The sequence below is a fragment of the Chamaea fasciata genome, unplaced genomic scaffold (assembly GCF_029207755.1).
Source record: "Chamaea fasciata isolate MVZ Bird 193981 ecotype frontalis unplaced genomic scaffold, bChaFas1.0.hap1 SCAF_501, whole genome shotgun sequence".
In the NCBI taxonomy this organism is placed as follows: Eukaryota; Metazoa; Chordata; class Aves; order Passeriformes; family Sylviidae; genus Chamaea; species Chamaea fasciata.
The window spans coordinates 1-11,202 of NW_027094586.1; the positions used below are offsets into that span (position 1 = coordinate 1).

At 56.9% G+C, this 11,202-nt stretch overlaps 1 protein-coding gene across 1 annotated transcript; it reads right to left on the bottom strand.

The window, feature by feature from the left end:
- Window positions 1-2,411: 2,411 nt before the first annotated feature.
- On the bottom strand, window positions 2,412-10,262 carry LOC136305583 (ceramide synthase-like). The gene is given in 5 exon segments (XM_066208860.1): window positions 2,412-2,545; window positions 2,547-2,690; window positions 6,095-6,190; window positions 8,727-8,937; window positions 9,273-10,262. Coding segments are annotated over 5 exon segments (1,155 nt in total). The 5' UTR covers window positions 9,854-10,262; the 3' UTR covers window positions 2,412-2,422.
- Window positions 10,263-11,202: the final 940 nt, after the last annotated feature.

Consider the following 11,202-nt stretch of genomic DNA (forward strand, 5'->3'; position numbering starts at 1 on the left):
TTGGAGTCTCCTTGGGGGTTTTTTGGATCTTCTCGTTGGTTTTGGGGGTCTCCGATGGAAATTTTGGGATCTCCCGGTGGGTTTTGGGGTCTCCTGGTGGGTTTTTGGGTCTCTTTGGTGGTTTTGGGGGTTTCCATGAGAGTTTTGGGGTCTTCTCCAGGATTTTGGGGTTTCCTCCAGGATTTTGGGTCTCCTTGTGGGGTTCAGGGTCTCCTTGGGATTTTTGGGATCTTTTTGGGGTCTCCTGGTGGGTTTTGGGATCTCCTGGTGGGTTTTGGGGTTTTTGGGGTTTGTTTTGGGGTCTCCTCGTGGTTTTTTGGGGTCTCCTCCAGGTTTTTGGGATCTTCTCGTTGGTTTTGGGGGTCTCCGATGGAAATTTTGGGATCTCCCGGTGGGTTTTGGGATCTCCTGGTGAATTTTGGGGTCTCCTGGTGGGTTTTGGGGTCTCCTGGTGGGTTTTTGGGATCTCCTCGTGGGTTTTGGGATCTTCTCGTGGGTTTTTGGGTTTTGGGTTTTTGGGGTTTTTTGGGGTCTCCTCCAGGTTTTTTGGGGTCTCCTGGTGGGTTTTGGGATCTTCTCGTGGATTTTGGGGGTTTTGGGGTTTTTTGGGATCTCCTGGTGGGTTTTGGGGTCTCCTCCTGGGTTTTGGGGTCTCCTCCAGGTTTTTTGGGGTCTCCTCCAGGTTTTGTGGGATCTCCTGGTGGGTTTTGGGATCTCCTGGTGGGTTTTTGGGGTCTCCTCGCGGTTTTTTGGGTCTCTTTGGTGGTTTTGGGGGTTTCCATGAGAGTTTTGGGGTCTTCTCCAGGATTTTGGGGTTTCCTCCAGGATTTTGGGGTCTCCTCGTGGGGTTCAGGGTCTCCTTGGGATTTTTGGGATCTTTTTGGGGTCTCCTGGTGGGTTTTGGGATCTCCTGGTGGGTTTTGGGGTTTTGGGGGTTTTTTTGGGGTCTCCTCCAGGTTTTTGGGATCTTCTCGTTGGTTTTGGGTCTCCGATGGAAATTTTGGGATCTCCCGGTGGGTTTTGGGGTCTCCCGGTGGGTTTTGGGGTCTCCACGTGGGTTTTGGGATCTCCTCGGGGGTTTTTTTGAGGTCTCCTCCTGGATTTGGGGTTTTTGGGGTTTTTTGGGGTCTCCTCCAGGTTTTTGGGTCTCTTTGGTGGTTCTGGGGGTCTCCATGAGAGTTTTGGGGTCTTCTCCAGGATTTTTGGGGTTTTCTTCAGGAATTTTGGGGTCTCCACGTGGTTTTATGGGGGCAGGGGGTCACTGAGGGGTCACTGAGGGGTCAGGGGTCACTCAGAGGTCAAAGGTCACTCCAGCTTCACTCAGGGATCAGGGGTCACTCTGGGGACATTTAGAGGTCAGAGGTCACTCAGGGATCACTCAGGGGTCATTCAGGGGTCAGGGGTCACTCAGGGGTCACTCAGAGATCGGGGTCACTCAGAGGTCACACAGGGGTCACTCAGAGGTCACTCAGGGGTCATTTGAGGTCAGACATCACTCAGGAGTCAGGGTCACGCAGGGGTCACTCAGGGGTCACTCAGGGGTCATTTAGGGGTCAGAGGTCACTCTTGGGTCAGGGCTCACTCAGGGGTCTAAGGCCACTCAGGGGTCACTCAGAGGTCAGAGGTCACTCAGGGGTCACTCCGCCCCTCCCCCCAGTGACGAGGCTCAGCCCAAAGTGCCGGAAGCGCTTTAATGGGGGAGGGGACGGGGGGAGGGACACACAGGGACACCCCGGGGGCCCCAAGACCACCCAGGCCACCCCACCGATGTCCCAGGCCACCCACCGATGGTCCAGGGTGTCCCGCAGATGACCCAGGCCACCCCACAGATGGTCCAGGCCACCCACCGATGTCCCAGGCCACCCACAGATGTCCCAGGCCACCCCACCGATGGTCCAGGGTGTCCCACAGATGTCCCAGGCCACCCACAGATGGTCCAGGCCACCCCACCGATGGTCCAGGCCACCCACAGATGACCCAGGCCACCCACCGATGTCCCAGGCCACCCCACCAATGGTCCAGGGTGTCCCACAGATGTCCCAGGCCACCCCAGACATGTCCCAGGTCACTCCACAGATGACCCAGGCCACCCCAGACATGTCCCAGGCCACCCACAGATGTCCCAGGGTGTCCCACAGATGTCCCAGGGTGTCCCACAGATGTCCCAGGCCACCCCACAGATGTCCCAGGCCACCCCACAGATGTCCCAGGCCACCCACAGATGACCCAGACCACCCCACAGATGTCCCAGGCCACCCACAGATGTCCCAGGCCACCCACAGATGTTCCAGACCACCCACCGATGTCCCAGGCCACCCCCGGCATGCCCTCCCCCCCTCCCCCCCCACCCCCCATCCCCTCCCCCATCGCTCCGGCCGCCCTCCCCCCCTCCCCTCCCCCCCACCGTCCCCCGGTTGTCCCCTCAGGGCGGCCTGGTCCCGGCGGGCCGGAAGAGCCGCCAGGCCCCCCTGCAGATGAGGCAGAACCAGTAGAGCTGCGGGGCGGCCATGACGGCGGCGGCGGCGTTGTAGGCCGGCGGCAGCGCCGGCCGGCACCCGCAGCAGCGCCAGCCCCCGGTGCCGCCCGTAGGCCCAGTACAGGTAGGGGAAGAGCAGCACCCGGCACCACAGGAAGGTCACCAGCAGCGCCAGCCCGTTCAGCTTGTGCAGGGCCGTGTGCTGCCGGCGCAGCTGGAGGGGACGAAACATGGAGGTGTGGGGTCTCCAGGATCTCAGGAACCCATGGAGACCTCGAAGGTTCTTGTAGGACGTCAGGGAGAGGAGATATTTGTGGTGGCCGCATCTCAATGGGGTTTGAGGGAACTTTCTAGAAGGACTCCAAAGGTGGTTCTGGGGTCTCCAGGATCTCAGGAACCCATGGAGACCTCAAAGGTTCTTGTAGGACGTCAGGGAGAGGAGATATTTGTGGTGGACACATCTCAATGGGGTTTGGAAGGACAATTAAAGAACGTCCTAGAAGGGATCCTGAGGGAGTTCTGGGGTCTCCAGGGGCTCAGGAGTCCATGGAGACCCCAAAAGTTCTTGTAGGACATCAGGGAGAGGAGATTTAGGTGGTGGTCGCATCTCAATGGGGTTTGGAAGGACCATTGGGGAACGTTCTAGAAAAGATCCTGATGGAGTTCAGGGGTCTCCAGGATCTCAGGAGTGCATGGAGATCCCAATGGTTGTGGTGGGGTGAGGAGGAATGGAGATATTTGTGGTGGACACATCTCAGTGGGGTTTGGAAGGACAATTAAGGAACGTCCTAGAAGGGATCCTGAGGGAGTTATGAGGTCTCCAGGATCTCAGGAACCCATGGAGACCCGAAAGGTTCTTGTAGGACACCAGGGAGAGGAGATATTGGTGGTGGTCGCATCTCAATACGGTTTAAGGGGATGAGTAGGGAATGTTCTAGGAAATCTCCCGATGGAGTTCTGGGCTCTCCAGGACCTCGGGACTCCATGGACACCCCAATGGTTGTGGTGGGATGCGAGGGAGAGGAGAAATTCATGGTGGTCGCATCTCAATGGGGTTTAGAAGAAGACTTAGGGAACATTCTAGAAGGGACCCTGATGAGTTTTGGGGTCTCCAGGACCTCGGGAGTCCATGGGGACCCCAAGGGTTGCGGTGGGATGTCAGCAAAGGGAGATATTTGTGGTGGCCGCATCTCCGTGGGGTTTGGGAGGACAAGTCAGGGACGCTCTGGAAGGTTCCAAATGAGGTTCTGGGGTCTCCGGGGGGGTGGGATAAATCGGGGAATTTTGGAGAATTTTGGGAGATTTTTTGGGATTTTTTGGGAGATTTTTTGGGATATTTTTGGATATTTTGGGGGGATTTGGGGATTTTTGGGAGAATTTTGGGAGAAATTTTGGAGATTTTTTTGGGTTTTTTTGGGAGATTTTTAGGGATATTTTTGGAGATATTTTGGAGATATTTTGGGAGATTTTTTGGGATATTTTTGGGGGGATTTGGGATTTTTTTGGGAGAATTTTGGGAGAATTTTGGGAGATTTTTTGGGATATTTTTGGGGGATTTTGGGATTTTTTAGGAGATTTTTGGGAGAATTTTTGGACATTTTTTGGGATTTTTCGGGAGATTTTTTGGGATTTTTTGGGATATTTTTGGGAGATTTGGGGATTTTTTGGGAGAATTTCGGGAGATTTTTTGGGGAGATTTTTGGAGATTTTTTGGGATAATTTTGGGAGATTTTGGGGATATTTTGGGATATTTTTGGGGGATTTTGGGATTTTTTGGGGAGATTTTTGGGTGATTTTTTTGGAGATTTTTTTGGGATATTTTTGAAGATTTTTTGGGATATTTTGGGGGGATTTTGGGAGATTTTTGGGGGGATTTTTTAACATAATTTTGGGATTTTTTTTTAATATTTAAGAATAAATTTTGGATAATTTTTGGGGATTTTTTAATTTATTTTGGGGGATTTCGGGGGGATTTTTGGGGATTTATTTGGGGATAATTTTGGGGATTTGGGGGGGGATTTTTTGGGATAATTTTGGGGGATTTTTTGGGGATTTTTGGGGGATTTTTTTGGAATTTTTGGGGGATTTTTGGGGATTTTTGGGGGATTTTTGGGGATTTTTTGGGGATTTTTTAGGGGATTTTTTGGGAATATTTGGGATTTTGGGGGGATTTTCTTGGATTTTTTTGGCATTTTTGGGGGGATTTTTTGGGATTTTTGGGGATTTTTGGGGGGGATAATTTTGGGGATTTTTTTAGGATTTTTGGGGGATTTTTGACATATTTTGGGGATATTTTGGGATTTTTTTTAAGGATAATTTTGGGAATAATTTTGGGTTTTTTGGGGATTTTTGGGGGGGATATTTTGGGGATTGTTTAAAGGATGATTTTGGGATATTTTTGGGCGGTTTTTTGGGACTTTTGGGTTATTTTGGGGAAAATTTTGGGATTTTGGGGAGGGATGTTTTGGGATATTTTTAAAGGATAATTTTGAGATATTTTTTCGGTTATTTTTGGGAAAATTTGGGGATTTTTGGGGGAATTTTGGGGGTGTTTTTTGGGATTTGTTGGGGATTACTTTGGATTTTGGGGGGAATTTTGGGGGGATTTTTTTGGTTTTTTTGGGGATATTTTGGGGATTTTTTTTGGATTTTTTGGCGATATTTCGAGATTTTTTCAAGGATGATTTTGGGATATTTTGGGGATTTTGAGGAATTATTTTTGGGATAGTTTTGGGATTTTTGGGGATTTTTGGGGGGGAATTTTTTGAGGATTTTTTGGGATAATTTGGGGGATATTTTGGGGTTATTTTGGGGGTTTTTTTTGGATATTTTGGGATATTTTCCAATAGTTTTTTGGGAGTTTTTTGGGAGTTTTTTGGGAGTTTTTTTGGATATTTTGGGGATTTTTGCGGGGATTTTTTTCGGGATATTTTTCGGGATAATTTCGGGATATTTTGGCGCCTCATCGAGATTTTCCTGGATTTTTCTTTTGGGGATTTTTTTTCAGGGATTTTCTCTCTTTTTTGGGTCATTTTTGTGGGATTTTTTTGGGGGTTTTGGGAATTTTTTGGATTTTTGGGATATTTGGGATTTGGGGACACTCGGGGACATTTTTGGGTGGATTTTTACGGAATTTTATGGGATTTTTATGGGATTTTATGGGACTTTTACGGGATTTTCCCCAATTTTGGTCATTTTTTGGGTCATTTTTCGTGGGATTTTTTTGATTTTTGGGGATTGTGGGGATTTTTGGGATTTGGGAACACTCGGGGACACTTTGGTGGATTTTTACGGGATTTTTATGGGATTTTTATGGGATTTTTACGGGATTTTATGGGACTTTTACGGGATTTTTCCCAATTTTGGTCATTTTTGGGTCATTTTTAATGGGATTTTTTAAGGTTTATGGAATTTTCTGGATTTTTGGGAATTTTGGGATTTGGGGACTTGGGGACACTCGGGGACACTTTGGTGGATTTTTACGGGATTTTTACGGGATTTTTACGGGATTTTTCCCAATTTTGGTCATTTTTGGGTCATTTTTGTGGAATTTTTTCGGGTTTTTTTGGGGATTTTCGGGATTTGGGGACACCTGGGGACACTTCTGGGGCCACTCACCAGGATGAGGACCTTGCCCAGGCACACGAAGGGCGTGCTCAGCTCGGCCATCAGCAGACAGCCCAGGAAGAAATCGCCTTTGCCCTGACGCCACAGCTGGGGACACGGGGGACACGCACAGTGTCACCAGGGGTCACCAGGGGTCACCCAGGGGTCACCCAGGGGTCACCAGGGGGCGCCAGGGGTCGGCAAACCCACCCCAGGTGTCACCAAATGTCACCAAACCCACCCCAGGTGTCCCCAGGGGTCACCGAATGTCACCCAGGGGTCACCAGGGGTCACCAGGGGTCACCCAGGGGTCACCGAATGTCACCCAGGGGTCACCAGGGGTCACCAGGGGTCACCGGATGTCACCCAGGGGTCACCAGGGGTCACCAGGGGTCACTGAATGTCACCCAGGGGTCACCAGGGGTCACCAGGGGTCACCGAATGTCACCCAGGGGTCACCGGATGTCACCCAGGGGTCACCAGGGGTCACCAGGAGTCACCCAGGGGTCACCAAATGTCACCCAGGGGTCACCGGGGGTCACCGAATGTCACCCAGGGGTCACCAGGGGTCACCAGGGGTCACCGACTGTCACCCAGGGGTCACCAGGGGTCACCCAGGGGTCACCAAATGTCACGCAAGGGGCACCGGATGTCACCCAGGGGTCACCAGGGGTCACCGAATGTCACCCAGGGGTCACCAGGGGTCCCTGAATGTCACCCAGGGGTCACTGGATGTCACCCAGGGGTCCCCAGGGGTCACCGGATGTCACCCAGGGGTCACCAGGGGTCACCAGGGGTCACCGAATGTCACCCAGGGGTCACCGGATATCACCCAGGGGTCACCAGGGGTCACCAGGGGTCACCGAATGTCACCCAGGGGTCACCGGGGGTCACCAAATGTCACCCAGGGGTCACCGGGGGTCACCCAGGGGTCACCGGGGGTCACAAAATGTCACCCAGGGGTCACCGGGGGTCACCCAGGGGTCACCGGGGGTCACCAAACCCACCCCAGGTGTCACCAAATGTCACCCAGGGGTCACCGGGGGTCACCCAGGGGTCACCGGGGGTCACAAAATGTCACCCAGGGGTCACCGGGGGTCACCAAACCCACCCCAGGTGTCACCAAATGTCACCCAGGGGTCACCAGGGGTCACCGAATGCCACCCAGGGGTCACCAGGGGTCACCAAACTCACGCCAGGTGTCCCCAGGTGTCCCCAGGCGTCACCAAAGGTCACCAGGTGTCGCCAAACCCACCCCAGGTGTCCCCAGGGGTCACCGAATGTCACCCAGGGGTCACCAGGGGTCACCCAGGGGTCACCAGGTGTCACCAAACTCACCCCAGGTGTCACCAAGTGTCACCCAACCCAAGCCAGGTGTCCCCAGGTGTCCCCAGGTGTCGCCAAACCCACCCCAGGTGTCACCAAACACTCCTAAGCGTTCCCCAAAGGCACCCCAGATGTCACCAAAGGTGTCCCCAGGTGCCCCCAAGGTGTCCCCAACCCCCCCAAGATGTCACCAAGGTGTCCCCAAAGCCACGCCAGGTGTGCCCAGGTGTCCCCAGGTGTGCCCAGGTGACCAAAAACCACCCAATTTTCACCTAAGTTCACCCGAACTTCACCCAAATTCTGCCCAGGTGGGCCCAGGTGTAACTCAGGTGTATGTCAGGTGCGCCCAGGTGTGCCCAGCTGTGCTCATCTCCATCCCAGCTGCGCCCAGGTGACCTAAAATCACCCAAACCCCCCAAAACCCAACCCAAATTCTGCCCAGATTTTGCGCCCAGGTGTGCCCAGGTGCACCCAGGTGTATCCCAGGTGTGCCCAGGTGCGCCCAGGTGTATCCCAGGTGTGCCCAGGTGTGCCCAGGTGTGCTCATCTCTATTCCAGGTGACCTAAAATCACCCAAACCTCCCCAAAATCTCCAAATTCCGCCCAAATTTCGCGCCCAGGTGCACTCAGGTGTGCCCAGGTGTGTCCAGGTGCGCCCAGGTGTGTCCAGGTGTGCCCAGGTGAGTGCCCAGGTGCGCTCAGGTGTATCCCAGGTGCGCCCAGGTGTGCCCAGGTGTGCTCATCTCTATTCCAGGTGACCTAAAATCACCCAACCCCCCCCCCCCAAATCTCCAAATTCCGCCCAAATTTCGCGCCCAGGTGCACTCAGGTGTGCCCAGGTGTGTCCAGGTGCGCCCAGGTGCGTCCAGGTGTGCCCAGGTGAGTGCCCAGGTGTGCCCAGGTGTATCCCAGGTGTGTCCCAGGTGCACCCAGGTGTATCCCAGGTGTGTCCCAGGTGTGTCCCAGGTGTATCCCAGGTGTATCCCAGGTGTGCCCAGGTGTATCCCAGGTGTGTCCCAGGTGCACCCAGGTGTATCCCAGGTGTGTCCCAGGTGTATCCCAGGTGTGTCCAGGTGTGTCCCAGGTGTGCCCAGGTGTGTCCCAGGTGCACCCAGGTGTATCCCAGGTGTGTCCCAGGTGTATCCCAGGTGTGCCCAGGTGTGTCCCAGGTGTGCCCAGGTGTGTCCCAGGTGTATCCCAGGTGTGTCCCAGGTGTCCCCAGGTGTATCCCAGGTGTATCCCAGGTGCGCCCAGGTGTGTCCAGGTGCGCCCAGGTGTGTCCCAGGTGCGCCCAGGCGCGCGCCCAGGCGCGACTCACGGTGGCCACGGGGAAGCAGACCAGCACCATGGCGGCGTGGTGCAGCACCATCAGCAGCTCGTGGCGCAGGAAGGCGGCGGCGCGCGCGGGGGGCGTGGCCCAGGTGTGCCCCTTCACCTGCGCCCTCTGCTGGTGGCACAGGTACATGGCGTAGACGTCGTACACGAAGTAGGGGACGGCGAAGGGCGGGTAGGCCGCGGCCAGCCAGTGCCTGCGACAGGTGAGGGACAGGTGGGGGGACAGGTGTGCAGGGGACCCACATTTGGGGGGTCTCAGGTGTCCCCAAGTGTCCCCAGGTGTGCCCAGGTGTGTCCCCAAGTGTCCCCAGATGTGTACCAGGTATGTCCTGGTGTGCCCAGGTGTGCAGGTGACCCAAACTTGGGGGTCTCAGGTGTCCCCAGGTGTGCCCAGGTGTCCCCAGGTGACCCCAGTGTCCCCAGGTGTGTCCCAGGTGTGTTCCCAGTGTCCCCAGGTGTGTCCCAGGTATCCCCAGTGTCCCCAGGTGTGTCCCAGGTGTGTCCCCAGGTGTCCCCCGGTGTCACTCACTGGTCGTCGATGACGTGGTGACAGGAGCTGGAGATGATGTACCCGGCCGTGGACGCCATCACCGCCTGCACCGAGGACACCAGCCTGGGGACACGGGGGACACAGGTGACACACAGGTGACACAGGTGACACAGGTGACACAGGTGACACGGGGGACACACAGGTGACACAGGAGACACAGGTGACACAGGTGACACAGGGGACACAGGGGACACAGGATGACACAGGGGACACGGGGGCACAGGGGCACAGGGGACACAGGGGACAGAGACGGGACACAGCAGTGACACAGGGGACAGCAGGGTCACACAGGTGACACAGGTGACACAGGGGACATGGGGATGCACAGGTGACACAGGGTGACACAGGGTGACAGCAGGGACAAGGGGACATGGGGTGACACAGGGGACGCCATCACTGTCTGCACCGATGACACCAGCCTGGGGACACACGGGGACAGTGAGGGGACACGGGGGTGACACAGGGTGACACAGGGGACAGGGAGGGGACATGGGGACACTGCGGGGACAGCAGGGACACACAGGTGACACAGGGTGACACAGGGGACAGGGAGGGGACATGGGGACACACAGGTGACACAGGGTGACACAGGGGACAGGGAGGGGACATGGGGACACACAGGTGACACAGGGTGACACAGGGGACAGGGAGGGGACATGGGGACACACAGGTGACACAGGGGACACTGGGACAGAGAGGGGACATGGGGACACTGCGGGGACAGCAGGGACACACAGGTGACACAGGGGACACTGGGGACACGGGGACAGCAGAGACCTGGGGACACCAGGGGTGACACGGGGGACATGGGGGACAGCGAGGGGACACGGGGACAGACGTTCAGGGGTGACACGGGGACACCGAGGGGACACCGAGGGGACACAGGTGACACACACACACACACACAGGTGACACACGTGGGGGAGGGGGGGGTGGCCCGATGTCCCCAAGCCGTGTCCCCGCGCTGTCCCCGCGTCACCGGCCACGTGACACGGCTAATCCCGTCCCCTCCCCCCCCTCCCCAGGATTGTCCCCTCCCCCCCCCGGATTGTCCCTGTCACTGTCCCTGATCCCCCCCCTGGCTTGTCCCCAAGTCCCCTCCCCCCCACCCCCGGCCTTGTCATTGTCACTGTCCCCGATCCCCCCCCCCCCCAGGCCAGGCCACCACAGGCCCCGTCCCCTCCCTGTCCCCGCAGTGTCCCCTCCCTGTCCCCTCCCTGGCCCGGTGCCACCCATCGCTGTCCCCGCAGTGTCCCCAGCCCTGTCCCCATCCCCTCCCCCTCCCTGTCCCCAGCCCTGCGCCCGGACTGTCCCCTGCATGTCCCCAGCCCTGGGCTGTCCCCTCCCCCTCACTGTCCCCATCGCTGTCCCCACCTCTGTCCCCTCCCTGGCGCGGTGCCACCCATCGCTGTCCCCGCAGTGTCCCCAGCCCTGTCCCCTCCTTGTCACAGTGCCACCCATCCCTGTCCCCTCATTGTCCCCATCCCTGTCCCCTCCTTGTCCCCATCTCTGTCCCCTCCTTGTCCCAGTGCCACCCATCCCTGTCCCCTCCTTGTCCCCATCCCTGTCCCCTCCTTGTCCCAGTGCCACCCATCCCTGTCCCCGCAGTGTCCCCAGCCCTGTCCCCATCTCTGTCACCTCCCTGGCGCGGTGCCACCCATCCCTGTCCCCTCCGTGTCCCCTCTGTCCCCTGACGTCCCCCGATGTCACCTGGCGGCCAGCACGGTGGCGCGGCCCTGGGGACAGCCGGCGATGGCGGCCGGCGCGCCCTGTCCCCTCCGTGTCCCCTCTGTCCCCCACCCCCCCGGCTGTCCCCCGATGTCCCCCGATGTCACCTGGCGGCCAGCACGGTGGCGCGGCCCTGGGGACAGCCGGCGATGGCGGCCAGCGCGCGGCGCGCCAGCACGAA